The sequence below is a fragment of the Didymosphaeria variabile genome (genome assembly GCF_027946475.1).
Source record: "Didymosphaeria variabile strain IMI 356815 chromosome Unknown scaffold_9, whole genome shotgun sequence".
Classification (NCBI taxonomy): Eukaryota; Fungi; Ascomycota; class Dothideomycetes; order Pleosporales; family Didymosphaeriaceae; genus Didymosphaeria; species Didymosphaeria variabile.
The window spans coordinates 1,946,481-1,973,819 of record NW_026611628.1 but is presented as its reverse complement, the minus strand read 5'-3'; the positions used below and the strand labels follow the sequence as shown (position 1 = coordinate 1,973,819).

The following is a 27,339-nucleotide window of genomic DNA, read 5'->3' as shown; positions in this document are numbered from 1 at the left end:
AGTGGGCTTCGATGATCCCCGAGGGGAAAATACAAGGACATTATTCCGCGCACATATAGATACGGTTATTGGTGCCCAATGTTGGGTTAAGGGCGCGGCGCAGTTTGTTACACACGATTGGTGCTTGATGTAAGAAACATATCGTTTACCCCGCCAGTAACCCACCCTTCTGTATCCACCACGCAACAACTAACACCTCCATCTAGTTCGCAGTTGCCTGGGGTTACTCATCCCAGTTGATACCCCCCGAATACTCATACGCCTCCAAATGTACAATCACGCCTTCTCTCTTTCCTTCCGCAACGATCTTATTGCACTGTTGTTTGTAGGTATTGTCCGCTTCCTGTTTACAGGCTATATGTAGCTCTTGGAGGTTCGGTAGCTGGGATCGGCGAACCGCACGAAAGCGACCGAACAAGGCATCAAGACCTTTGTCATAAGGACCGAGTCCCTCTGATTTTATCGATAGATGTCTGACTGAGGTGGGGATCAAGTCGCGTATGAACGGGTCCGATGCGATGAGGCGCTGCAACGAGGTAGCTATGTTTCCTGTGACGCCTGCGGCATTCAAGTTGCACGTGACAACTTTCAGAGGAAGTTCAAACTTCTTTAACTTCTTGAAACCACGTGTCGATGCCTTGCCGGGGAGAATAGAGCCGCCGGATTCATGAAGCGTTACCGAAAATTCCTCAAGATGACTTCCAGCCTTGCGCGCTACTGCATTGATAAACTTGCAGATATCCCAGTCTCGAGGATGATACCGATAGCCATGTTGTGTGCTATGGGAGTAATGTAACATCTTTAAGCGCGGTGTACAAGTGAGAAAAGCGGCTATGCCTGCGTCGTCGAAGCAACAGGCACCTAGAACAGCTACTTCAAGTGTTCTTGCGATATAAGGCGAGCCGCGAAACACCATACACTTAGAAATCCTTCTGATCGCTAAGCCATTAGGACTGCTATACGACTTTAAGTGCGGTAGAGCGAGGAAGGGGCAATGCCAACCCATACCCCAATCGTTAGTCTCGGATGTCGAGTATTCACCGTGGAAAGCAGTTAATCGCCGAAGACCGGGAGAGGAGGGCTGAAAGTTGGGTTTCCTAGCCTCCATGACAATGACATCTAGCAGCCGAGTCGTCGTGGCATTCTGTTTCCATGAACCCGGTATGGTGAGGTTCTCGGTGTAACCTAGCAGGGTCAAAAGAAATACACTGCCGTGCTGCGAATAGCGCATTTCTCTGACGTCCTCCGCGAACGTGGTATAGTGTTCCCTCCAGTCAAGCCGAGCTCGCTGGAGATACGTGGAGTTGGCAAATAGTTGGACAATTGCTCCCCCACCCTCGATGCTTGGTACTGACTTTGGTGGTTTACCGCGGGCACGTGCATGCCGGAGGAACTTGCTGTCGTGGACAAGGTTTGCGGTATGAATATACTGCGCGACGATAGGATCAGCAGCGATAAGGCTGATAAGGTCGGAAGCGGCCACAAGGCTGTCACGCTCGTAGTCGTAGTAAAAATCTTGGAAGCGGTAGCGCAACTCGTTGTGGCGCTTGATAAATGGTGTGCATCGCGCATAGATTCGCTTGCAGGTCGTTGCCAAGTTCTCGAAGCTTGATGGTAGAGAGTATACAATGATTATGTCGAGAAGCTCACAGGGGAGGGCCGCCAGAGCCATGATGAGCTAGTTCGTCTCTTTTCGAGGTTGTTGACTGTGTGTCTCGAGTCTCTGATCGCAATGAGTGATGATGTTTTGGCTAGGCAACCATGTGGCTTCCAGATGGGACCCCGTCAGCTGCAAGCGAAAGCTTGTGTAACTATTCGATGGCTGTGCCAGTGCCTCAGCCTTGCTGCTGCGCAATTTCGACGTTTACCCCGCCTTCTTCTGGAACGTTGATTTCTACTAAACAACCCTTCTGTATTTACCACTCAACAACACTATTGTTGAACCACTTCATTCCCCAAAGGCGTTGCGTAACTGCACCTGCATCATCATCAAGCGACAAGAGAGCCTTCTTTCTAATGATAGCCACTCCATAGAGGGGGTTTGACGTCCGCGCCGATTGCTCCTCTCGAAAGCAGTAAAGCGATAGCCTGCAGATGCGCTGCACATCAACAGACGTCTTCTCACAATGAGGCTCATCAATTGTACTACCTACGAACTGAAAGAGTTCGTTGGTAGCAAATTCCCAGCCTATGCGATACTCAGTCACACCTGGGCAGAGGAAGAAGTCACATACGACGATTTTACATCGCCTTCAGGAGGATGGCGTAAGAAGGAGTGTGGAGAGAAAATCACGAAAACATGTGAATTAGCTTGCTCTCAGGGGTTGGAATGGGCTTGGGTGAGTGAGATTGCGTTTACAAGGCGCGTAGGCTAACTAAGTACCTAGGTTGACACGTGCTGTATTAATGTATGTTCATACAGTCCCAGTTTGGGGTTTTGACGTCTAAGTTTTGTTCTCTAGAAATCAAGCAGCGCAGAATTATCCGAAGCCATCAATTCCATGTTCACATGGTACAGACGAGCTAAAATTTGTTACATCTGGCTAAGCGACTTCCACTTTGCTCAGGATGCAAGCTTAGATTCAATGTCTGCGTGCAAATGGTTCACTAGAGGCTGGACATTGCAGGAACTTATTGCGCCTCGCATCCGCAAATTCTATGATCAAAATTGGAATTACTTTGGCGCGTCGATTCGCGGACGATTCAACGAGAGCAAATACAAGAGAAACCTGACTAGCGAGCTGTCGAAGCTCACACGAATCCCGAGTGACGTTTTAGCGAACGATACCAAAAGTCTAAATCTTACTTTGAGAACATATGCGGTCTGCCAGATAATGAGTTGGGCCGCGCATCGGAAGACGACTCGAGAAGAAGACGTGGCTTACTGCCTCCTAGGTAGGCCGCCTTCGGTGAATTATTATCCTGACGTATGGAATTGGATGCTCATTAGCCTCGCAGGTCTTTTCAGAATCAGCACGCCTCTAATTTATGGCGAAGAAGGTCAGGCTTTCAGGCGTCTGCAGTATGAGATAATCAAAGAGTACTGCGACCTCACCATCCTTGCCTGGACGGATGATTTTTCTTCCAATATTGTTCTTGCACGTTCGCCAAAATCTTTCGCCAGATCCGGTGACATCGTGCTTGCCCCAGGGCAGGCGCCAGAGTTTGCCGTAACAAACAGAGGTTTGAAGATCCAGCTAACACCAACACGACACGACGACGGATGCGTTTTCCCGTTGTTCTGCCACAAAACGTCCGATCCAGCAAGGAACTGTGCTATCCGTTTAGTATTACTTGCAGAACACAACGTATACGTTAGAGTTAGGACAAACAGACTGGAAATGTTGCAGGATCCAGCTTCGACGCCCTCGCCAACGGGGCTCCATGTTCCCTACATATACCTGATCACGAGCTACAGTCAGATAACCGAAAAGCTCAAATGAAGTCGTTCAAAAATATCTGGATAGCTCTTACATCGCGGTGCATGTAACCTTTCGATGTCAATAAGAATGAGTGAAGAATTCGAAGATCTCCCAGTGACAAAAAGCATATCGTACATCAAGCTCTACTACAGTCCAAACACCACATCCAGCAGCATGCATCCAGAACTCGAACACATCTGTTCCTTTTCAATCAGACAGTGAACTCCCTCCAACCACCATCCTAAGCGCCCCTGCGCCCGCATGCCCATACCGCGCGTTCTTGCCCCCTCTCTAGCTTCCCACTTTACATCCCCACTCTCTGCAAATCTTCCCCGGCTACGCACTCCCAACCCCAACCACATGTTGCGTCATGAACATCACCACAATGGATTCCTTGTTTGATCCCTCTTCACACATCATCCTTTAGATACCCAGATAGCGTGAAGAACAAGTTCCTAGCCCGGAACACAAAATGTGCACACCATACGCTTTAATGACTGCCGTCTGGAAGGCACAAGAGTAAGGCGAAATTATGAGAAATGAAAGGTGTATGAGGCCTCTCACAACCGTGACGTGCAGAATCTCGCTTTTCATCTCATAAATTAAATTTGACTATTGTAAAAATATCTACACACGAACACAAACTCCCCTCCCAGCTCCCCTCAAACCCGACAAAGCCTCCCATCCTGCGTCGGAACCCCCGATCCCCATCCTCAACCACCCACTCATCACTCCCCACCCCATGATGCACATAGAACAAACCCGTCGGATCCCACTTCTTCTTCAACTCCGCCAGACGCGCGTAGTTCGCGCCCCAGAAATCAGCTTTAAAGTTGGGATTCCACGGATCTGCTTCGTTGCCATACTCGCCACCTGTAGGCGTAACGGCGCGCAGCGGACCCATGATCTTGTTCGCGAAGTCGTCCTCGGCTTGCTTTAAGCCCGCTGCTGTGGAGGGGTCGGCAATGCCGTTGATCATAAGGACCATGGCTTCTTCCTTGCGAAACGCGGGGTTGACGCTGTTGATGATCTTGGCGGGGTTGTTGGGTCTCTGGTTGTAAATAGTGATTACGGGGGCGGTGTCGATGGCGCCGCGGATGGCGGTCCAGGTCTTGTTGCGGATAGCCTCGGTGGCCCAGTTCTCGGTGGGGACAAGGCGAACGCCAGGGGTTCCGGCGGTGCTGCCGATATGGAAGTCGCTGTCTGCCCAGCTGGCTTGGTAGGCTGGGTAGAAGGTGTCGTAGTGGGTGACGTTGAGCTCGTAGGGGATGCCCAGTTCGGTCAGTTTGTCGAAGTAAGGTTTCAAAAGAGTGTTGAATTCTGCGACTGTCTTCTTGGTTGCGAAGAAAGGTGCCATTGTGTACAAGTAGCCCACACCAGCATTGATAATGGTGCCGTACGAGTACGTTTTGTTGCTGTTGTAGTTGGGGATCTCGTCCCAGAAGAACTTGAGAGCCTTCCAGAACGGCTCGGGGCCGCTAACAAAGGAGTTGAAGCTCCATTGGGCGACGGTAACGGGTACCTTTTCGTGAACTTTGACAACAGCTGAGGTGACTATACCAAAGGTTCCACCACCTCCACCCAACAATGCCCAATACAAGTCACTGTTGACGGTGGGTGTCGCAGTGAGAAAGAGACCACTGGCAGTGACAACTTCGAGAGCAAGAACCTGGTCGGAACCCATTCCGAAAAGCTGCATCAGTGGGGAGTGACCTCCATTGGCGGAGTAGCCGCCGAAGACTCCGACGGTAGGGCAAATTCCGCCAACTGCAGAGACGCCATACTTGTCGGCAGCCTGGTAGAGCTCGTACCCCTGCACACCTGCTCCTACCTTAAAGACAGGGCCGTTGTAGGTGGAGCTCTTGTAGTTCTGGATGTACTGAATCCCCTTCAAGTTGTGCGTCCAAAGGCTCAATGCACCTTTTCCGGTCGACCTTCCATTGTAGTCATGGCCAGTGTTCTTGATGACAAGACGGAGATTTGAAGTACGTGCGAAGTTGACAGCCAACTGGATTTGGGCCACGTTTGTAACATGGACGGAGTACGAAGAATATCCGCCCTGAGTACAGTTGCCGTGTGACGCGGCATCGCCGGGAAGCAGGCAAGTGGGCCCTGTGTACAACGGCCACATAATCGAGCCGGGGTCGTTGTAACTGCAGAGGTCAGACCTGAAAGATGGAGGCTCTAGGGAATGTCTCACTGAAGCTCGCCGGTTGTCCAACCAGCAGTGACAGCAGCGCACTTGTCGGCATTGTAATTATCGAACTCGGAATCCTTGTAGCAGTAGGAGGCAAGCGGGACAATTGGCTCCAATGCACCACCAAGCAGGAGATCGAAGATACCCCATACGAGTTTTACGGGGTAAAGCAGATCTCCAGGTGCCGACTTGCATTTCAATAGGCGGCGCTGGCGTTTAGCGCGCTCAGACAGTTGCGTGGTCGTGTTCTCGAAAGCAAAGAGATGGGCATAGTCAGCGATTTCCGGTGTGTTGACGATGTCAGTGACGACCGCATCCGTCAATTGAGTCGTCTCCGCCTCAAACAATTGAACACCTGCTTCGGTGGAGTCTGCAGGCACCTCTGTCGCGGCAGGAGCGACTGCTGAGGAGATGGAAGCAGGGACAGAGGGCACAGGTTCTTGAGCTCTTACGAGCACGGCTGCTAGAGAAAGAACGAGTGGTGCCAGCATGCTGAAGGACGGTCTGCTGGAAGTGCTGCTGAGGCAAGGACGGACCTGTACTTGGCAGTTGGTGGCTTCATCGTTGCGGCTCGGAGACTATTTAAAAGATGCTGGCAAATGCAGGCATGCAATGGCATGAGCGCAATCATGTTGCCGGCCATCGCGACATGTTCGGCACTTGCGCGTCCACTGGGCCAGTGGTCCAGAAGGAATCGCAGAGCGAGTCAGTACGGTATCGAGTGGCAAAGCCACGCCGTGCACCCAGAGTTGTAGGCAGATGGGCACCGACACCGTGGGTAGGCAGTGCCTGGACCGATAACGTAAGCTGAACGCGGCTCGGGCCTCGCGTTCCCATTTGTGGATTCGCACGTGCAGGACCCGGAGGGTCGGTCGTCCTGTTGTGCAACCGAAGTGAGCAATATATATTCCTTCAGGTACTCCACTGGTTTTCTATTTATCCTGCGGCGTGGTAGATCGATCTGAGACATTTACTTGTTCACCAGATCTCGTACGGAGCGCCCACATCAGCGGGTTCAACGAGTCTTCAGAGTTTGGAAGCGAAAGCAACACCTTCCATCCGGATTCGACCGACTGCCGTAAAGGAACGTATGGGGCGGATCGAGGGAACCCCACGGAACTAGTGGCATCTGTCAACATGTCACTTTTCGTGCGCCATTCCCCGGTCGTGCTAGCGCATCCAATAACCCATCTCGCTTACAGGACGGCCTGGACGACATCCTCGTTATGGAACACCCAATGATAGGGATGCAGTCATGCAGCCCTAGGCGAGACCCTCCATTCGAATGTTCCAAAATCCAAAAGCAGCTCCAGGTACCGACTCGACCGGAAGCTATCCGCGTGCTACCAAGAAGCAGAAGCGGACCGGGAGGGCCGATCCATAACGAGAAAATGGTTCTCCTGCTAGACTTAGTGCATGAGATCGTGGGAAAGCGCATGAAGAGCTTCACTACCTGTGATCCTGTCATCCGGGTCCACTTGAAGAGCTCGCCGGATATGGCACGTCAGAGTGTTAGCAAGTACACACGTGTCATGCGACAGGAGTATCTTCCAACCGTGCGCGCTTCTTGCTGACTCCATATTCCTATTAAGGCACTGGAAGTCTTGGGCATGCTGCAGACCACTTATCTCAAGCAGCTGCTGTCTTTCGGGGAAATGCTCGCCCGTATCGAGTGGCAAGGGCCGACTAAGTATCATGTAGAAGATGGCCCATCCTATAGACTTCACCATATCATGCCGACCTGCGGCGTAGCAGCTCGTCCCGAGCTTCACTGCTTTTCCACTGGCCTGCCTGACCTCTACTGAGGCGGTTCTGCCGGTGGCTAGTCTCCTCGCGTGACTGACAGCATGGCTAGGCGATACACTAACTCTCCATGGCGTCAACGTCCCGTCCCTAGACCAAACTTTAACCATCAAATGGCACAGTTTTTGCTTCAAGAAGCGTAGTTCCTACCTCATCAACGCAATGCCAGGAGGCTAGCACTCGTGTTCTGCTTCGCTTCCTCCGGAGGATCGGTCTTGCGCTTCGCGAAGGTCAACAACACGTTTCGCCTGCGTCTCCCGCAGGAGGTGGCTGAACCTTCGAATCTTGTTCCTGCAGAGAGTGTTGGAAGGGCTCCGGAATCGTATGCAGTATGCGAGCGGCGGACGGGACACATCGACATAGATGATGCACGTGCCCTGTGTTCGCTGGGAGGCTGTATACATGGGCTGGGTACCCCATTTCGAGGGTTGCACGACAGATACCCAGCATGTCGGCCCCATTGACGCCGGGCGACATGCCTGGCGGCGTGCCTACGTTCAATCCCAACCCTAGCAAAGGACTTCAACCGCTACTCATCGCGTTACTATACTTGTTTCCTGGGATCGCAGGGCTGATTGTAGCGGTGAGGATCGTCAAGAAGCGGGTAGATCGCACCCTGGGGGGAGGTACGTTTTTTGCCGATCTTTGCTGGAGCTGGAGTTGACGATTCGCAGACGACGCTTTGATAGTAATCGGGTGGGTGCTGGCGTTAGGGAACAGTATCATTGTGCATTTGTGTAAGGGGATCTTCAAAATGTGAAAATTGCAAGACTGACCAAGCCTAGACGTGCTGGAGATGCGCTCCGGATACCACGACGAAGATGTGAATTTCCTTGCCATCGACTGGGTGCGCGCAAACAAGGTCCGTCCAACAACACTCACTGCACACAAACCTAACGCGTCTAACAATTCGCAGTTACAATTCGCCCTCGGCGCCGAATACAACCCCGTCGTCTGCCTCGTAAAGATGTCCTTCCTCTGGTCCCTCCAAAAACTCCGCTCCCCAAACAAATGGATCAAGCGCTCCCTCTGGGCCATCCAAATCATAAACGTCATCTACATGATCGTCTCAACCACCATCGCCCTCGTCCCCTGCCTCCCCCTCCGCAAAAAATGGCACCCCGACATCGCAGGCCACTGCATGGACGGCCCCAAATACATCCTCGGCAACGTCACCGTCGTGCTCATCACCGACGCGCTCGTCCTGCTTATGCCCTCGTGGATAATCTGGGACCTTCAAATGCCGCTGAAACGCAAGATCATGACCATTTCCTTCCTCTCCTTCGGACTGGTCTTGATAGCCGTCGGCATCGCCCGCATGATCTGGCTGTACAACGCCTTCCTCGGAAAATCAAAGTCCTACTCCGTTGAACCCGCGTACTCAGCTATCGAATCCAGCATCGCTATAGTAGGCGCTTGCGGCCCGACTATGAAGTACATTCTCGGGCTTTGTGTCCCGTCACTCAAGTCTGCGTCGGCGAACAGCAAGCGCCCAGGATACGGTAGCAGCTCGCATCAGCTGAGCGTGACGAAGCGAAGTGGGACGGGACGGTCGAGAAAACCGACGGATGGGTACGATGATTTGGATACTTTTGAGGCGAATGCGGAGCGCTATGAGATGAAGAGCGAGTGGAAGTGGGGGAGCAAGAATGACGAGGATGCGAGGAGCGATGAGCAGGAGATTACAAGGGATGTGAACGATGCGCATGGTGGGATTGTGAAGAGTGTTGAGTGGTCGGTCTCTTCGAGGGGCGAGGGTGATGAGAGGCGAGACGAGAGGAGACGAAGCAATAAGAGTCGGACGGATGTTCGTGCAGCTGTCGAGCCTACGGATGTTGTTTAGCGTAGGGTGGCTTTTTCTTTTGAGCATCAGCGTGGGGGTTTGTTCGAAAAGTCAGTATAGACAAAAGGCGTCAGGAAAACTTGCTGTTTGGCGAGGTCGATAAAAGCGACATTGATGGTGTTCTGGAAGGTCTGAGCATGGCAGTGCTGCTGACCGCCGGATCCATGGAATATGAAATGACTCTTAAAGACAATTATTCTTCACCACTATGTTATCCAGACGCCCTCAAACAATTGAACAGTTTACCATCCTAAAATGACACTCGGCCAGAACAAACGTGCACTTGGAATTGAATTACGAGACTTGAGCGCAAGCGCACATGTTGCATTGACACTCAAAATAGTCATCGTCGGCATTTACATTTCGAAATTGGTCTTCTTAAACCGTGCTATCCGACCGCACAAACTGACCGCTGATGTCTCCATCCAAAGCGCCGCCCATGCTCCGTACCCGAGCGCACCGAATGGCGCGTGAATCGCAAGCCCATGAGGCTCGACGGGCAACATATGTGTACATAGTCGTGATACAAAACCCCTCCATAACACTTTCCTCACGCAGGAGCCATAACGCTCTCCTCACGCAGGAGGTTGCACCTCCGCTACTCCGTTCGTCTCTTCTTTCTTCACCTCAACTCCCTCAACCTCCTGCAGAATCTCCGGCTTCCACACCTTCAACAGCGCCCCGCACTTTGGCTTCGCGCGATCATTCTCCCTCCACAGCTCCGCGGTGATGCTGACCACGATTTCCTTGACAGGCGGCCGGAACATGTACAGATACTGCAGCACCTGCGTAGCGAGACCAACGCGCTCCGGGTCTTGCGCCATCGTCTTCAACCTGGACAACATCTCATAGTCGAGGGTGGGGAGTTCGGAATACAACCGAATAAGGCCCTTATCCGAGGGCGCGACGTACGGGAGAATGCCGTCGATGAGGCGGAGAGCATTCGGGCGGTAGTTGCCTTTTGGTGGACCGACTCCGTTTGTTTTCGAATTTGGCGAGGGCTTTGCGGATTGAGCTAGTATCATGTCGTTGTACCATTCCTCGTTGAGCCAGGACATGGCGACGTCGATGCGTTTCTTCCAGTCGCGGATGACGTAGTCGTGTAGAAGATCTCGAATCGTGTCGCTGATTGAAAGACTGCCCTCCACGTTCTTTACAGCGTACTCGTCTTTGATGCCATCATCCGGCTCATCGAGACCAGCGCTCGCCCGTGTTGCAAGCCTGGCTGCGATGGTGATCCATGCGTCCCTTCCGAAGTCACTTGCTGCGAGGCGATTGAATCCACCCTTTGTGCCCTTTGCTTTGTCTTCGAGCTCCCCTATCAACGCGAACGTGCGCCGTATCGCGAGCTCACCGTGTTGCTGGAGTTCTCCTGGTGTCAGTTGCGGAACCTCGGGCAGTTTGAAGGCTGCTGGTGCAACGTGTGTGATGTCGCCGGTGCTGTCAAGCCTGTTTGCTACCTGTTCAGCGTCCTCAGGCTCATAGTCGTCCGGCTCGTACTCGTCCTCATCGACTGCAGCTGCGGAAGGTTGTTGTTTCGCCATGGCTTGGCTGAGCGAAAGGTATCGGCTGCGAACGATCTGCAGGAAACACAGTATTAGCAACTTTCAGACAGCGTATAACGCAAGATTGACGTGTGAGAGTGGTCGGGTTGCAGAGGGAAGAGCAGCTGAGTTGCGAGTATAAGAGCAGCTGCGTTTTCAGGTTGGTGAAAGTGAACACGGTCACGTGAGACCGCGTTCGAACCCAAACTCTGCACCCACGCTGGGGACCATGCCGTGATTTACGCACGCAACAGGAATATCACGTACATTGGTAGCTTCCAGAAGTTTCTTCTCGTCAATGGACTGCAGAATTGGGATGAGGATCTGCTGGACAAGCGCAGGGTCCTGGAACATCTTCACGTCAAAGTTCGCTGCAGCGTTCTCAGGATCTATGGTGTACAGTTGACGATAGCTCACTGGACCAGGAGGAAGAGGGGCTACTGCTGGTACAGCGGGCGATGGGACATCGGCTCCCAAACGCTGTCGCTTTGCAGGGTCTAAACCGTCAGTAGGCTCAACAGGAGCAGGCCGCTTGCGGCTGGTCTCCTCCATTATATCCTGACGCATACGATGCATACGTTCCAGGAAATGCTGCATTCGACCATTGTTAGGGTCGTTTGGCCGCTCAGTGGTATTCCTACTTCGGTGAGTTTCGTGAGATAAGCGCTGTGGCGGTGAGCATACCTCTTCAGGATGTTTACAAGCAGAGCTCGTGTCGTCCGTTCTATAGCCTTCATGCTGACCTTGTTTTTAGGTGTCATGGGCGAATTCGCTAACTTTAGGGGATTGAAGTTCAGCACGCTGTTCAGGATTTTATTGGCGGCGATTGGCCGTCGATAAATCAAGACACCTAAGCTGTTGAGCACAGAGGTAACCAACAGAGCATCACTGTATCCTGTCAGATATGTCCCGCCATCCGATGCCATGCTATCTGACCTATGATCTCCATGTATGATATCTAGTAATCGATCTAGCAATCCGTGCCCTTCAGCTTCGAGGTGTACGTAGGTCAACAACGGATGATCGCGGGGCACGAGTGCGAGCGAGACGTCGCTGTGGTCGGGTCGCTGTATTGCGTGAGTGGACTGCGTATGGCAGCGGGATACGGACATAATCACCCTAGGATCTATCACGCCAGGTGTTTGCACGAGCACCACCTGCTGTACGAACTTGACGCAGCATATCCGGACGCCTGGAGGGGCAGTATCCATTCGATTTAATATATTAGACTTGATGTCGGTCATGGTCTTCCAGTGCTGCTTGTCGTTGGGATCGGAGATTCTGCAAGTGGGTTCAAGCATAAGAAAGTGTTCTCAAGCGCTACGATTACGAGGAGCACCGGGGGTCCAGCATTGTCGCGCATTCCTCCGCTTGTTCCGCATAGTCTTGTGTCTATCTAGCATAAGGGGTCCACTTACGTGTGCCTGTAAACCAACGGATAGACGGAAGCTGCCGCCTGCACTGCGCCTTTGGTGACGCCTCGGTCGTGCACCTGCTCCAAGTAGTACTTGAGCGTGTCGAGCACCAGCAATGCTATGGGTTGTTTCGCTTCTGCAGACCACATTGGCGAAGCAAACATCTCAGCTAAAAAGTCGGCACCGAAGCGCTGCACCTCAAGCGAGGCATTTGAGTTTGGGCCGATGAGCGGCAGCACACCGGGCATCAAGCTGGGGTAATATTTGCTGTCGGTGAGCGCAAGGGAGCGCGCATGCTCTAGGTGAGTGTTCGCCATGGTCGAGGTAGAGTGGGCAACAGTGCACGATGCGACGGGCTTTGTTTTTGCGACAAAGGTAGGTGTTGAACACGCGCCGGTGCTGCTGTGGGTGCAGACTGCGGGCGCGCGCGACTAAGCCCTGATATCCTCCGCTTGGGGTAGTCTCATCACCAGCCGCATCTGCGATTAAAGAAGGTTGAAGGAGCGCGAGAAGGGAAGTGGTGCATCTGCGACGTCAGCGAAGGTGAAGGGACACTGCAGGTCGTCGGCGCGTGCTCGGGATAGAGCAAAGGACGGTCGGGTGCCAAGGCGGTCTGTGCACCGAGCCTCAACTCATTGATGGCGAGACATCCAACGTTTCCCCGCAAAAAGTTAATCGCATCAATAACGAGCAGCCACGATGCCTTAGTGAGTGTACTACAGTGCGTACTACATGTGGTGCTAACGATGGCAGCAAACCGTTCCAGTCAACCTACTACGACGAGCGCATGCGGGCATCGCCTGCTCTGCTGCGTGCCCGAGCCCCGTACCTGATCAAGAACACTATCACTGGCTTCGCTATCTGCTCGCTGGTCATTGGCATCTGTATGCTCTGAGTACCACACAATTGCGCCCATCCTCACAATCTGCAGACACGTACACTATCAACGTCATCTCCCAGGATGAGTTCGACGACGTCGTTGTTCCCGACGAGCCCGCGAAGCGATCCATTGCCCAGATGCAGCCGAACTCCCCTCCGAGCACTACCCAGAGCGTACAGCAGGCCGTTGCGGCGCGCAAGCAGTAGAGTAAAAGAGCATCGTGAACACTGAAGGGACATCAAATTTGGTCGCTACAGAGTGCTGTTGGAAGGCACCTGCAGCTGTAAACTGTGTACAAAATACATATGCATTGTATGGCGTTAGGAGACACATCAGGAGGGAATATCACTTTGTTTTGTCTCGCGTCTTGCGAACTATCTGCGAAATACAATTCTCCACCTTTCGATCAAGCATGTGGGAGCCGTATGTTCTGCCCTCGCTGACAGGCTGCAGCAGAGCCCGTCCCGCAAAAAGTCAAGATATAAAAGAACGAATCAGGACGATACGCAGATGTTGATCTCGGCTTCTACAATACGGAAGGATTGTGCCGGTCATGCGAGCTCGAAGAATTCAAATATTGCAATTCCCATGTGTCGAAACCTCCGCACAAAAGGCCAAGCGATTACGCATCCATACCAAACGCGAACAGGACCTACAGGAGGAGAGGAATGGCTCAAACACTGGCTCGTGACACTGCATAAACTTCCAGGATCTTGAAGCTTTGGAACTATTGACCGCAACAGTAGCCTATCTCAGGCTATGATGAGCCTCCAAAGTCGCGACCTGACACTGTATGACCGGCGTTTGCATTGCCGCGAGAGCATGTGCGCTCAGTAACACCTGGGCATGTACAAAGAGCGAATGCGCGAAGAACACGGCCAGGGTCCAGGCGCCACTTCCGTCTCGGTTCAAGCGTCCTTGAGCCTTCCTCCGACCTCACTCCAACATCAGACCTTCGCCGCTAGTAATCTCCGTTCGTTCTGCTATTTCTTGTGTAATCATGAACTCCGTCTTCAAGCTTGCTAGCTAACGAGTCGTCGCCAAGTCAAATTTAGGATTGTGTCCCCTTGGGTGACTCGCTCCACGATGTGCGTCCAGAGTTGTGACCTGATACTGTATGCACGGTTTACGCGAAAGTCTATGCAATACTACATATGTACGCTGCTAATCCGCCCGATCCGCTCTCGTGTTTCGGGCGTCAAGAAGCTAACAACCGCAGGATGAGCCAGCGAGCGAACCTTTGAATGTTAAGTTGAAGCGCTCTGCTGCGCCTTCGCCCACCTGCACTTCCACGGGCCTCCACGGTAGCGATGCGCTTATAACCTTGCACGGACATCCTGGAAGATTCGGATCGACATACAAATGCTATTCTCGCAAACTGCTGCGCCGACAGTATCCGGTGTGGAGGTTGCCAACGGTCGCCAAGATCTTATTTATCCTGCAATATCGATCATGCACCTTCCCAGTTAAGCAGGAGAGGTAACTTCTCTCTTCCCCGCCCAAACAGTTGTTTGTGGATTTCACGATGGAACCCACCACAATCGATCATGTTACAAATGCTCGAGAATGATTTGCACCGCAGACGCCACGTTGACTTCCGACTTACGTTCAACGACTCCAAACCAACGAATCCGGGGATACAGATTCGAGATCTACTTCCGCCTTACGCCAAGCGATCTTGCAATACGCCAAGTGATTGTTGTGCCCAGCCAGAAGCTTGATCCAGATAATCTCACTTGAGGTTGCCATCTAGAGGCACCGAGCACCGTACCACCTTCCGCTTGAAGACCGTTTATAGTGCTGCAGTATGGCTTCCCCTAGCTACTACGGAGTCTTGGTAAGTCTAGAGCGAGTCATTGTGGTGCTCTACCGATAAGTCGCAATCGGTATAGATTCAATCGCCACAATAGAAGGCTTGTATAAATAACACAAGCACTGCGCGCATATGAGCAGGTTTCAGCGGCTCAAGTCCTACCCCGATACCTGGTAACCGATCCATCATGAAGTATGCTGCAGCAATCGCGGCCCTTGCGGCGGTGGCTTTCGCCAAAGAGATCCCCAAGGACCCGGAACGAGCCGCTGAGCTCTATGACTCGGGTGTCATGCATGAGAGAATCATGTCCGACAAGAACGCTCAGTGGGATATGCAGGAGCGGATGGGTGTCTTGAACGCGCTCGATGGCCCTCAATTCCCTGAGCTTCCATTCGCTCAGTGCAAGGACGGCTTGGCTGCCCCGTTGGACCCTTTCCACAGCAACAACGCCAGCACCAAGTTCCGTTGCAATAACGTATGTCACATTATCTTATGAATTCTAGACAGGCACTCACAATGTACAGATCAATCTTCACCACTTCCTTTCCCACACTGACCTTGGCTCTTCCATTGGCAAGGGCTCAAGCTCTTGGGGATGGGTTAGTGATGACGGACGTGAGTTCGCCATCATTGCCCAGGGTGATGGTGCTGCTTTCGCGGAGATCACCACCGCTGGAAAGCTCCGATACCTCGGTCGTCTTCCCCAGACCACCGGTGTCGCTCCCAGCCAATGGCGCGAGATCCGCACATTCAAGCACTACATCGTTGTTGGTAGCGAGGAGCCCGGCCATGGCATTCAGATCTTCGACCTGAAGAAGCTCTTGGACATTGACTACAAGAAGGGTCCCGTGACCTTCAGCCCGGACACCGACCTCACAGGGTACTGGAACGACCTTCCTCTTGGACGTGTGCACAACGTCCTCGCCAACTCTGCCAGCAATTTTGCATTTGTTGTTGGTGCTCAGCCCCGCAACAGCAGCTGCCTCAGCGGTCTCATCTTCCTTGATCTGACGGACCCCTCCAGCCCTAAGAACCCAGGATGCGCCAGGGACGACGGCTACGTCCACGATGCCCAATGTGTCATCTACAAGGGACCCCATACCAAATACCTTGGCCGTGAGATCTGCTATGCATACAACGAGGACTCGATCACCATCTGTAAGTCCAGTCACGTTCCACATTCCAACGCACGCTAACACACACATAGACGACGTTACCGACAAGAAATTCCCCGAGACCATCTCAATCACCTCGTACGAGGGCGCGACTTATACGCATCAAGGTTGGTTGCTTGACGTAGAGAACCAAGAATGGCTCATCTCCGACGACGAATACGACGAGGTCGAGGGCCGCGGCGTCGCCGCCAACGGCCGTCCCGTGACTTTCATCTGGGACATCCGCGACCTCGAGAACCCCAAGCAGACGGGCTACTACCAGGGCCCCCGCAAGACGATCGATCACAACCAGTACATCTTCGGAAAGTACTCGTACCAGAGCATGTACACCTCTGGTCTGAGCATCCTCGACATCTCGTCTATTCCTACGGACCCCACCGGCCGTGGTGTCAGGGAGGTTGGGTGGTTTGACACGTACCCTGAGGATGATGATATGGAGGATGGAGGCTCGTTGAAGTTCAGCGGCAGCTGGAGTAACTGGGGCGGATTCCCAAGTGGGTTCATCCTCATTAACACGATGGACCGTGGTGCGTTTGTCGTAAAGACACAGAAGCCTCTGCCTTAGATGGTATGAGCTAGTAAAATATTAATCTTATCGTGAAATACGATTGCACGAATAAAGATATCACAGTGACTGAGATCAATATCGAGGGGACATCCGCTCTTTTCTTCTACTATATACGTCTGTCTATATTATCGACCTGCCGCCCGCATCTACTCAACCTTAATTTCCCGTCCTCCCCGTCCATCCGCCCTCTCCCATCAGCTCCACAAATCCCTTACAAACTATCCACAAACTTCACAACCTCCCCATACATATCCTTCGCATTCAGCGCAAAATTCTGTCCGTGCCCACTCCCCTCCTGGAAATAAACCTCCGTATTATTATTCGGGAACGCCCTCCCCTGCACACCCCGTGCATATGTATCCTTGCAGTCTCCCGCGCAGAAGAACAAATCCCTCTCCGCCGGCGCAAACAGTACTTTACCTTCAAACTTGTCCGCCACAGTCATCTGCGCAAACGCAGAGAGGAAGTCGACGGCGGAGTACGGCTGCGCGATCTTGAACGAGTACTCAGCCGCGGGAACTTCGTAGTCTTCGCCGCCGAGGAAAGACTCTGTGAAGGCGAATTTGTCGACGAAGGAGAGCCATCCGTCGTCGAAAGTGTTTGCGAATTGCGGCTTGGAGGAAGGCGGGAGTGTGGAAACGATACGCGAGCCGAACACAGACAAGCCTAGCCCGCTGGTATAAAATGCTGGATCTTCCATACTAGGAAACGCATAGCCCGTTAGAATAGCTGCGTCCGCGAGGTCGGGATATCGGCCTAGAATATTGTTTGAGATAGCGGAGCCGAAGGAGTGGCCTATGAGGACGAGCTTGGAGGGCTTGATGTCCTGGGTATAATGTCCGAAGCGAAGAGAGCGGAGGATAGAAGCCAGCAGCTCGATTTGTGGACCTGCTTCCACTTCGTAGCCTGAGAGGCGGGAGGAGTGGCCTACGCCTAGGCGGTCGTAGTAGAAGATGGAGTACCCGGCGGCGAGAGCGTATTGTGCGAAATTATAGTCTTCTGGCTTGTAGGAGGAGGCCCAGTAGCTTTTGCAGGTTAGCTTTGCACAGACACTCATCGTGTGGAAGCGGAAGATAGAGAGCTCTCTTACCGTCGATCAAAGCCCGCGCCGTGCGTAGCCACTAGCACCGTGTCCTCCTTACCGTCTTTCAGCACCTTCGGCTTGCAGAACGTGCCTGCGGTTTGGAATGTCATTGTCACATTCTTAGAGCCGGAGAAGGCGCTGAATGGGACTTTGCCCTGCTCAGCGATTTTTGCCAGCACGGCGACGACTTCGAAGTTGTTCTTATAGATGGTTTGATTCCATTGAAGTTGAGGCCAGGTTACGGTGCTGTTGACAATGTAATCTTTGCAGTCGCCGTTCGAGGGGTGGACGAAATCTGGGTAGGTGGTGGAGGCGGCGAAGGGGGTGAGAGCAAGCGCTGATAGCGCGATGGAGACTTTTGGGTGAAGCATTGCTTGAGGGTGGTATACTGCGAGGTGATTGATGAGTGAAGAAGTGATGCGGTATTGAATTAGATCGAATCTTGTGCTCTTTATACATCTTCTATACCTGCCTGTGCCTGTGCCTGCGCCTTCGCCCCACTGATGCTGATGTTGGAAGCTGAATTGAGAATTGCGCTTGAACAAGTGATCCGAAGGGCACTGCTAGAATTGAATGCCAGAGAGAAGTCGAGAGAGGCGAGACAGCTCCACCATTTGTGTATACCTCGCACAGAACAGACTCTGATTGGACATCTTCTCGAGGATGTAGTCCTCACGCTACGTGCGGCTTACAACCACTAGCGTGGAGCTACGCCAAACAGGACATGCGAAGCTTACTACTCCGGCAGAGCCGCGATGAACTTGACAAATAATTGTATGAGGACCGAATTGTGGACAGAATTTCAAATGTCATTGATTCCCACCGGCAGACTCTTTACGTCGGAGTTCAGACCTTGTAATCTCGGAAGGCTTTCGCTTCGTCCCCACCAACGACCGAAGTCTGCATGTACTCCGCGCCAGTAATACCAGCCATGGAAGCATCGTCTGAGAGTGAGACCACGCCAAGCTTGCGTGCTTCTGCTTCGGTAAATGTGCCATATACATCAACTTCGTCGATCTGGTCCATGTCGGGTATGGGAAACGCGAGATTAAGGAGGTAAAATACCACCGCACTGATGAAGAAACCTAATACGATCAATATCTCACTGATCACAAAGCGTAAACAAATACTCACCGATAAGAAAGGCCATGTAATATAATTGTACCAACGGTCTCGAGGGATTCGGGTCCATGCGAACTGTCACAATGAGCCCACCGATAGTAGGTGCCCATCCACATATCCACGCAGGAATCGCGCGCCAGTTGATCCCTTTCCAGAAGTAGTAGGATGAATCTTCGGTCCGGTACAGATGGCTAAGTCGCACTCTACGTTTGCGAAGTAGATAGTAGTCACAAGCCATTATGCCTATCATAGGCGCAAGAAACACCGAGAAAGACGAGAGCACAGTGATGAACGTGGTCGCACGGTTGATCAGTTGCCACGGCTGCACAATCCACGCGGCCAGAAAGGTGATGATGGCTCCCCGCCGGATATCAATATAGCGAGGGAAAAGACCAGCCAAGTCAATGCCACCTGCAATGGCGTTGCCACAGATGTTCTCAAACATGGCAGTGAACGCAAAGCCAGCGGAGAGAAAGAATACCGCAGCACGTGATTTCGAGGATCCGTTACCATTGTCCATCATGACCATAAGCAAGTCCGGAGGATTCCAGTAGACTTCGCCGTAGATTTTCTGCGCAGCTGAAGCGGTGACCAATCCGATCAGCGACACCAGAACGCCAGTGACTAGGCAGCTGGAAATGGTGCCAATGAGGTAGTGCCTTCGAGAAGACGCATAACGTGAAAAGTCCGAACCGTTCGTAATCCCGGCTGCTAGACCTCCGATGGACTGATTAATTCCAGCCATGATGAGCCATGAGGAAGACCAACGCGATCCTGCGGGTAATTGTTGGCCCGTGTTCCAAAGAGGACCGACGCCCTTTGCGACAGCCAATGCCCAGATCATCCACGCCAACATTCCAACGGAACACCAGGTACATACGATGAGAAACGGAATCTTGAACTTTTCTGGTCTGATCCAGAGAAATGGCGTTGAGAGGAACCAGAAGACGACAAAACCGACAAATTCGTAGGTAGTTGTTGGCATGTCTGGGCCGAATGTGTTCTCGATACGCGCAAATGAAGGCCAAATCGCGGTGATGCAGACAGCGCAAAGCCGCCCACCGTTCCAACCTAGACCACTGTCAATTATCAACTTGAAGGTCGAAAGGTTGCTTCATACATTGTACCGCATTCCATATGAAGTTTAGCAGGATACGTTGCGTAAGTGGGATGTAGCTAGCTCTCATACCCCACGAATACCTGTTCTGCACCGTGAAGCCAATGTGCCATTTAAGGCCAGCCCAAGCAACCAATGTCGAGAACATAGAGATAAGTATTCGGCCCACGACGATAATGAGCATGGCCTGGCGAACTGAGAGGCCCATTGCTGCGTCTGATCAATATGGACAAAAGCCTCGTCCTTATCATGTGAACCTACTAAGGTACGTATTCGGCGTCTGCCAGTTGGAGAGATTCAAAGAAGCTATGCTCCAGAAACCAAAGAAGTTGAACCAGCCCCATGTTCTCCGTGAAGGTGGCAGCGGAATAAGATCGCGGTTGCTCCAGGCGTCGGTCTGCTCATGCTTTGCTGTATCGCCCTGTAGGCGAATGCTATCGTCGAAGGCTGCGAAACGCTGGCGGATAGCCATATTACCTGAGATTTAGAAAAAGCAACCGTAGAATCTGACGCGAAAATCGTTTGTGGCACAATATTGTATATGATTGAAACGCATGATAAGCAATCAAGCAAGTCAGGCGAGGGCATGTTGCGCTTGCCAGAGATGTACAGATCGGCAGAGGTAGCAACTGCAGTCGTGATACGAGCGAAGTGCGAGTGCGGGGTTCCATCTAATCAGATTGATAAAGCACCTGGTAGTGAATGCTACCACTGGCCGAATGAGAGTCGAGATATACCATGCAATGCAGCGGGTTGAGATCGACTTTAGGTAAGGTGGAGTTGGGTAACCACTCGTAACAACCCCACCTTCGGAGTTTTACCGTCCGATGTTCGGCTGCGACGTCTCTTATCTGATCATGCAGCTGCTACACCCCACGCAAATTGCTACTTCCCCTCTTCTCCCGGCTGTCTCTTCTAGGCACCTGTATCAACTATGGGTTCTGCAGCTGGGCAAAGGAATCTGCGCATAGGTGTAGATGTGGGCGGGTAAGCTATCACGATGGCGATACTCACAAGGCGAATAACACCTTGTTAGCACGAACACCGATGGAGTAATCATTGACCCTACAAGGTCAAAGGAGGCTGACAGGGGGTATTGTCGCGTGGTGAGTAGGATGCGAGCAGCGACACGTGACTACATGTTCACTTGTATGCTACGGAATATCAGCAGCAGAACAGCTTTCAGACGATGAATTACTTACAAATATCATAGGCACAAAGCACCGACAACGACAGACCCCAGCCATGGCATCGCAGCGGCAATCACCACGATGTTCAAATCTGCATCGATTGAGCCATCATCGGTAGCAAGCGTCACCATCGGAACGACCCATTTTGTCAATGCAGTGATAACACGGGATCATACGCGCCTCTCCCGCGTTGCTGTCATCCGACTCGGCGCCCCCTTCAGCAAGCATGCTCCACCCTGTATCGACTGGCCCGCTCCACTGCGCAACCTGATCCTTGGCCATCACGCCCTGCTAAAAGGCGGTCTCGAAGTAGACGGCAGTCTCATCTCCGAAATTCGTGAGGCTGAGATCGTGGAACAATGCAAGATCATCAAAGAGAAGGGCATCAAGAGTATAGTCATCAACGGTATCTTTTCACCGATTGATACGGTAGAGAAGCAAGAAGAGCGCGCAGCTGAGATCGTCATAAGGGAATTAGGAAATGTAGATGTCGTGTTGAGCAAGACAGTGGCGAACTTGGGCTTCTTGGAAAGGGAAAATGCAGCGATATTGAATGCCTCTGTGTTGTCGTTTGCGCGGCGGACGATAGCTTCGTTTCAGGAACCCATCAAGAAGCTCGGGCTGGACTGTCCTGTGTTCATAACACAGAATGACGGCACGATCCTTTCTGGAGATGCGGCTGCGCGCCTGCCTATCCGTACATTCAGTTCAGGCCCGACGAATAGCATGCGCGGTGCTGCTTTCCTCGTCGGCAAGCAAGATCATGGCGAGGCAATGATGGTAGTCGATGTCGGCGGCACCACCACGGACGTAGGATTGCTCCTTGCGAATGGCTTCCCGAGACAACAAGCTGCATATTCGGAGCTTTCGGGCGTTCGGATGAACTTCTCCTATCCTGACGTGAAGAGCATTGGCCTCGGTGGTGGTTCCCTTGTACGCAGGATTGATGGGAAGATGCATGTTGGACCAGAGTCGGTCGGCTATAAGCTTCCCGAGAAGGCATTGGTATTTGGGGGAGATGTGCCAACTGCGACTGACTATATAGTCGCAGCAGCTAAGGATCTTGCGATTGGCGACTCAAGCAAGGTCCAAGGAAAACTGGCTGAGGAAGACATCGATGCTTTCAAGACGGAAACGAAACGCATGCTAGAAGAAATCATTGACACTATGAAGACCTCGCCGGAGGACCTACCCGTTCTGCTCGTTGGTGGAGGCGCTGTTGTCGCGCCCGACGAGCTCAAAGGTGCAAGCCGCGTCATCAAACCTGAGTGGTCTGGCGTAGCCAACGCAATTGGCGCTGCGATGGCAAGAGTAAGCGCCGTCATCGATACCGTGAAGTCGACCGAGAAGACCAGTGCGAAAGAGTTGCAGGCCGAGATAGAAGAAGAGGCAAAGCAAAAAACCATCGAGGCAGGCGCATCGGCAGAATCGGTCGAGGTCGTTGAGGTAGAATCACTGCCCTTGGCGTACATAGCGCACAAGTCTCGCTTCATCGTGAGAGCAGCGGGAGACTTCGACTACACGCGGTCAGCCGACTTTGCGACGATGCGTATCGAGTCTAGTCACGAAGAAGAAACAGCAGAGCCGAGCGGCCCGTCAAACAACAGTACTCCTCCATCAACCGAAGCAAACGACGTTGAAGAGGACCCAGCTGTGGATATAGACTTCTCAAGCTACAGGCCTAAAGTAGTGAACCGGGAATGGCATATATCAGAAACCGACCTACAGTGGATAACAATCGGATGCTACATTCTCGGAACGGGTGGAGGTGGCTCGCCTTACTCTACCATGCTGCGGGTGCGCCAAATGCTGCGAAACGGTCAGACCATACTTGTCATGAATCCAGATGACCTGAAAGACGACGACCGCGTCGGAAGCGGAGGTGGCGCAGGAAGTCCAACAGTGGGCATCGAGAAGCTGTCCGGGGACGAGTAAGTCTCAAAGTGCCTCATCATCAACATATGTGTGCGAATGGCGTTGCTAATTGCACTTGCAGGATGATGGACGCTCAAGTGCACATGTACAAACTCTTCCCAGGCGGACGCGCAACACACATCATACCTTTAGAGATCGGCGGCTCAAATGGACTGCAAGGTCTTGTACTAGGCGCATCGTCCAACATGAACATCCCATGCGTTGACGGCGATTGGATGGGCCGTGCGTATCCGACAAAATGGCAAACAACTCCCGTTGTATTCGGAGAAAGGCCGATAGTTTTCGCACCTGTCTCCGTAGCCGACGGCAATGGCAACATCCTGTATATGCCGACTGCGACCAGTGACTTGAAAGTCGAGCAAGTGATTAGAGCTGCGCTAAGCCAGATGGGAAGCCATGTAGGCACTGCGGATGGCCCGGTGACAGGGTCAGAGACGCGGAGATGGGCAGTGGAGCACACAATTTCGCTATCGTGGAGAATTGGCCGAGAAGTTGCTCGCGCGCGAAAGGAGAATCGCATCGACAATGTCGCTGAATCGATTATCGACGCTGTTGGAGGACCGGAAACTGGACGTGTCCTGTTCAAGGGTAAGATTGTCGGCGTAGAACGCAAGCTCTGGATGGGCCACATCTACGGTGAAGTCATAGTCGAGGGTACCGAAGGCACACAGTTCGCGGGCAAGATCAAGATCCCCTTCAAGAACGAGAACATCGCTGCGATTCGATTGCATGAGGGTGTGGAGACCGAAACCGGTGAAGAGAAGAACGAGGATGTACTAGCTATTGTACCGGACTTAATCTCGGTCATTGATGCCCAGAATGGCGAGGCCATCGGAACGCCGGAGTACCGCTATGGGTTACTGGTGTTAGTGATTGGCATAACGGCAAGTGAGCGATGGACCACTCCCAAAGGCATTGAGATAGGAGGACCGAAGGGCTTCGGGTTGGACCACCTGGAATACAAACCAATGGGCAAGTTTGTGAAGCCAATCAGTGTAATTGACGAGTACGATGGGAAGTCGTAAGATGGAACCTCGAATAGCGTGAAGGGGAATAAACACATTATGCGGTACTATGCAGCTTCTGAAACCACTTTGTGCTTCGCACCCGAGTACAGTGGCTCAATTATCTTCACCGCAGCCTCGTAGCTTGTGAACAAAATCCCTCCACTAAACACGGTTCTACCCAATCTCATTGTTGTGCCTTTCCAAAATCCTCGAATCCCATAGTCTAGTAATACACTCTTTACGGCCTCCACTGTGCTTGCGCCACGCGCAGACTGACTTCTGGTCTTTATGACATCGAAGGGCTGGGTGGCTAATGTAGTCACAACACCGGCAACAGAACCGTTAGCGAAGTTGATCAGGGTATTTTGTTGAATGTCCCTCTTCTTTTCGTAGTCTTTCAGGATGTTGTACGTCCCCATGCGGAACGCGGTCGCAGAGGCCTGCTTCAGCGTTGTCCCAGCAAACCCACGGTACAAGCCTAGAATTCCATGCTCTTGCCAGATGACGCGAGTCGCGTGTAATCCGGATCTAAAACGCTTCTCGTTACGAGCATCGTCGATGAGAGCTGTCTTTATGCGCTCCGTGGGTGTGACTGCTGTGATACTTGCTACTACGCCTGCTGTCATGCCAGCCAGCAAGTTGCGGCCGGGTGAAAGTGTGCCCGTCTCCTTATCGGCGAATGCATGTTTGATCTGGTCGAAGAACAGAAAACGCACACCATCTTTTGCTATGGATCCCTAGAGCGTAGGTTGGCAATTGAGTCTTGTTCGTAACTCGGATTTTCCCGGAAAGGCAATTCCGACACAACGCGACATGATAAGAAAGAAAACATGTTATAAAATCAAGAACATGAGGATTGAGGAGAACTTGAGTAGAGAACGATCACTTACGACTACAAGTGCAGCGCAGCCTTTATATAAAGCTCTCAAACCTTCCCTCTGGTAGACTTGTGTAACTACCCGGAACGGGTTCCGTGGTGTCGGGATGCCCTTCTGCTGGCGCAATTGCACCCTTGTCTTCGCAAATTCCAAAGGATACTATATAGAAAATGTCAGTACGGATAAATCGCTTATCGCCAATCAATGCTAAATCTTACAGAGGTAAATGCTTCAATGCCGCCCGCTACACCGCCGGCGGCCAGTGAGACTAACGGCGGTGTCTGTGCATCCTATGAGCCCAATGTCAGCAGTACCATAAGTATGATTACTGGGATGCCGTACATTTGTGCCGGACACCATTGGAATATGGTTTCGGGTTGTTGAGTAAAGTGTAGATGTCGAGTAGCTGAAGCTATCGGAAAGTTGCAGGCATTTGCTGGTAACCGAGAGCCGAATCAGGGGTTAGTGCAGGATTATTTCGTCATGTCACGTGGACTCGCGTTCCCGGCCTTGGCGCCGGCTTCTTGAGGGCTATGGCTCCAATTCATCGTCGCAGTATCGATGTCTGAGCTACCGTGTGGGATACTGTCTCGTTAGGCTGTACGAAAGGCGGCAGTCCGCGATATAATATCCGCGCCCCCTCCGCAACCAACAGTCCATGATATCTCTTCTTTGTATTGAGCAACTCTGTGGCTTCTCTAATTCCCTTCTCACTCACCTCGAGATTCTCTGTCTAGGGTTTCACGTCATGTGCTGCATCGAACGCAAGCTTCTCGTCGTTCTTCGCTCGCGAGGCGACCAATGAGGAGCGAACGTACAGTCGAAAAAAGAGCTGAAAGGCATCTTCCTCAATAGCTGGATGAATTCTTCAGGCGTCAAATACCTACGGCAAATCCATCAATCCTAATTCTCACCCTAATTTTAAACTAATGGTGGAGGTCAATACACAACAGCGCCAGTGAAGCGCGTGGGTGTTCGGGAGGCATGACGCTCGCACAATTTGAATACTCTGGCAATACAGATATATACCTATGACTACTTAACAACTCAAAAGTCGTCACATTCCTCCGGTTATGCAGAACACTAATCAGCCTCTTTCTAGAAGTTTCCCCGAAAATCGAGTAACTGTAAGCTCGCACTTAGGGCTTTATACAACTGCGGCCTCGGCCCATCTCCGAGGTATTCTACTCCGATGCCATACGCGAAGAGATCGTCCGGTAGCGTACCCAAGTCAGAGACACTCGACGTCTTCCGGCTACCGAACGACTCAAGAACATAACTCAGCACCTGCACAATCATCCGCCTTTGCACCCTCATTTCTTCCTCGGTAATCAGAACGGCTTCCACTCGTTCATAATTCCAGACATGAAAGTATTCTCGAACATCTGTCCAGTAGATACCAAAGCTGACGTTCCGGGCGTAGAGCTCAGCTAGTAGCCACCACAGTCCGGGGTGCACTGCAACAGAAACGCCGTGCCTGTTAATCGAGAATGAACTCTTAAACAAACCCAGAGGCTCGTCCTCACGATGCGGCTGTACAAAGTTGTTGATGGCACAAGGCCAGTCCAATCCGACTTTCATATGTTTCATGGAAGGCAGGCGGTCCAATAGTTTCCTATATTGAAGCTCGAAGATCCGGTTGCTTATGCCTACGTCGACTCGCCAGCGCGAGGTTTGCCGAAAATGGGCATCGAAGTTGACCCACTGCAAAGCATCGACATCGTGGGAGAGGAGATGAGGAATGATTATCTCCTTTATGAATTCGACGTTCATCTTGCCGATCCGGTCGCAGAACTTCTGGAGTACTAAGTTATGAGGTTAGCGAAAGCCACCAACATAACCGCAGGGTCGTCTGTGAACGTTCGGCAGCCAACGGCTACCTTATGGCGACACAGCGCACTTGTAAACTATGCCAGAACACTGTTACCTTGATTTTACTTACTGCTGTAACTCGAAGGAGCCAGATCACTGAGCGAGAAGGCGAACATGCCGAAGATATAGTCCAGTAGTTCGTTCGAGATAGACTTGCTCACGCGAATGGCCCCGGCGACGTTCTCGAGCGACTCAGACCTAAACTGTGTGTCGTTTAGGGCGACCTTGATCACTTTTTCGCTGCCGTTGTCTACCAGCATATGATGGTAGACTAATTGACGGAGTTCGAGCGGTAGCTCTGCGAAGGTTGACGATGGAGGTTCCGGTGTAGCAGGCGCTTGAGGTGAGGGGCGTTTCGAGCTCTCGCGGGCGTTGTTGAGCGCACTGGGCTCTGTCGCCATCCTTGGGAGCTCGTAGACTGGATGTTCGCGGACTGAGCGGAGCGATACAATCTTCTGTTAAAAGGTACGCGCT

At 52.2% G+C, this 27,339-nt stretch overlaps 11 protein-coding genes across 11 annotated transcripts; 4 read left to right on the top strand and 7 right to left on the bottom strand.

Moving 5' to 3' along the window:
• Positions 1 to 223: 223 nt before the first annotated feature.
• Positions 224 to 1,672, bottom strand: N0V89_011994 (uncharacterized protein; the record flags this gene model as incomplete). The annotated part of the gene is made up of 2 exons (XM_056220720.1): positions 224 to 747; positions 1,003 to 1,672. The coding sequence occupies 2 exons, from the start codon at positions 1,670 to 1,672 to the stop codon at positions 224 to 226; spliced, it is 1,194 nt and encodes a 397-aa protein (XP_056066023.1).
• A 2,345-nt stretch (positions 1,673 to 4,017) lies between these two features.
• Positions 4,018 to 6,110, bottom strand: N0V89_011993 (uncharacterized protein; the record flags this gene model as incomplete). The annotated part of the gene is made up of 2 exons (XM_056220719.1): positions 4,018 to 5,575; positions 5,623 to 6,110. 2 exons carry the CDS (start codon positions 6,108 to 6,110, stop codon positions 4,018 to 4,020), a joined length of 2,046 nt encoding a protein of 681 aa, XP_056066022.1.
• Positions 6,111 to 7,870: 1,760 nt separating this feature from the next.
• N0V89_011992 (uncharacterized protein) lies at positions 7,871 to 9,265 on the top strand (the record flags this gene model as incomplete). Its single annotated transcript, XM_056220718.1, has 2 exons — positions 7,871 to 8,048; positions 8,208 to 9,265. The coding sequence occupies 2 exons, from the start codon at positions 7,871 to 7,873 to the stop codon at positions 9,263 to 9,265; spliced, it is 1,236 nt and encodes a 411-aa protein (XP_056066021.1).
• Positions 9,266 to 9,840: 575 nt separating this feature from the next.
• Positions 9,841 to 12,472, bottom strand: N0V89_011991 (uncharacterized protein; the record flags this gene model as incomplete). The annotated part of the gene is made up of 4 exons (XM_056220717.1): positions 9,841 to 10,845; positions 11,077 to 11,446; positions 11,494 to 12,090; positions 12,228 to 12,472. 4 exons carry the CDS (start codon positions 12,470 to 12,472, stop codon positions 9,841 to 9,843), a joined length of 2,217 nt encoding a protein of 738 aa, XP_056066020.1.
• A 451-nt stretch (positions 12,473 to 12,923) lies between these two features.
• Positions 12,924 to 13,310, top strand: N0V89_011990 (uncharacterized protein; the record flags this gene model as incomplete). Its single annotated transcript, XM_056220716.1, has 3 exons — positions 12,924 to 12,931; positions 12,978 to 13,108; positions 13,156 to 13,310. 3 exons carry the CDS (start codon positions 12,924 to 12,926, stop codon positions 13,308 to 13,310), a joined length of 294 nt encoding a protein of 97 aa, XP_056066019.1.
• Positions 13,311 to 15,104: 1,794 nt separating this feature from the next.
• N0V89_011989 (uncharacterized protein) lies at positions 15,105 to 16,657 on the top strand (the record flags this gene model as incomplete). The annotated part of the gene is made up of 3 exons (XM_056220715.1): positions 15,105 to 15,392; positions 15,442 to 16,075; positions 16,125 to 16,657. The coding sequence occupies 3 exons, from the start codon at positions 15,105 to 15,107 to the stop codon at positions 16,655 to 16,657; spliced, it is 1,455 nt and encodes a 484-aa protein (XP_056066018.1).
• Positions 16,658 to 16,871: 214 nt separating this feature from the next.
• N0V89_011988 (uncharacterized protein) lies at positions 16,872 to 18,115 on the bottom strand (the record flags this gene model as incomplete). Its single annotated transcript, XM_056220714.1, has 2 exons — positions 16,872 to 17,685; positions 17,751 to 18,115. The coding sequence occupies 2 exons, from the start codon at positions 18,113 to 18,115 to the stop codon at positions 16,872 to 16,874; spliced, it is 1,179 nt and encodes a 392-aa protein (XP_056066017.1).
• Positions 18,116 to 18,590: 475 nt separating this feature from the next.
• Positions 18,591 to 19,611, bottom strand: N0V89_011987 (uncharacterized protein; the record flags this gene model as incomplete). The annotated part of the gene is made up of 2 exons (XM_056220713.1): positions 18,591 to 18,829; positions 18,879 to 19,611. 2 exons carry the CDS (start codon positions 19,609 to 19,611, stop codon positions 18,591 to 18,593), a joined length of 972 nt encoding a protein of 323 aa, XP_056066016.1.
• Positions 19,612 to 20,917: 1,306 nt separating this feature from the next.
• On the top strand, positions 20,918 to 24,133 carry N0V89_011986 (uncharacterized protein; the record flags this gene model as incomplete). The annotated part of the gene is made up of 4 exons (XM_056220712.1): positions 20,918 to 20,970; positions 21,020 to 21,076; positions 21,197 to 23,104; positions 23,170 to 24,133. 4 exons carry the CDS (start codon positions 20,918 to 20,920, stop codon positions 24,131 to 24,133), a joined length of 2,982 nt encoding a protein of 993 aa, XP_056066015.1.
• Positions 24,134 to 24,180: 47 nt separating this feature from the next.
• On the bottom strand, positions 24,181 to 24,741 carry N0V89_011985 (uncharacterized protein; the record flags this gene model as incomplete). Its single annotated transcript, XM_056220711.1, has 1 exon — positions 24,181 to 24,741. One exon carries the CDS (start codon positions 24,739 to 24,741, stop codon positions 24,181 to 24,183), a length of 561 nt encoding a protein of 186 aa, XP_056066014.1.
• Positions 24,742 to 26,091: 1,350 nt separating this feature from the next.
• N0V89_011984 (uncharacterized protein) lies at positions 26,092 to 27,266 on the bottom strand (the record flags this gene model as incomplete). Its single annotated transcript, XM_056220710.1, has 2 exons — positions 26,092 to 26,798; positions 26,936 to 27,266. The coding sequence occupies 2 exons, from the start codon at positions 27,264 to 27,266 to the stop codon at positions 26,092 to 26,094; spliced, it is 1,038 nt and encodes a 345-aa protein (XP_056066013.1).
• Positions 27,267 to 27,339: the final 73 nt, after the last annotated feature.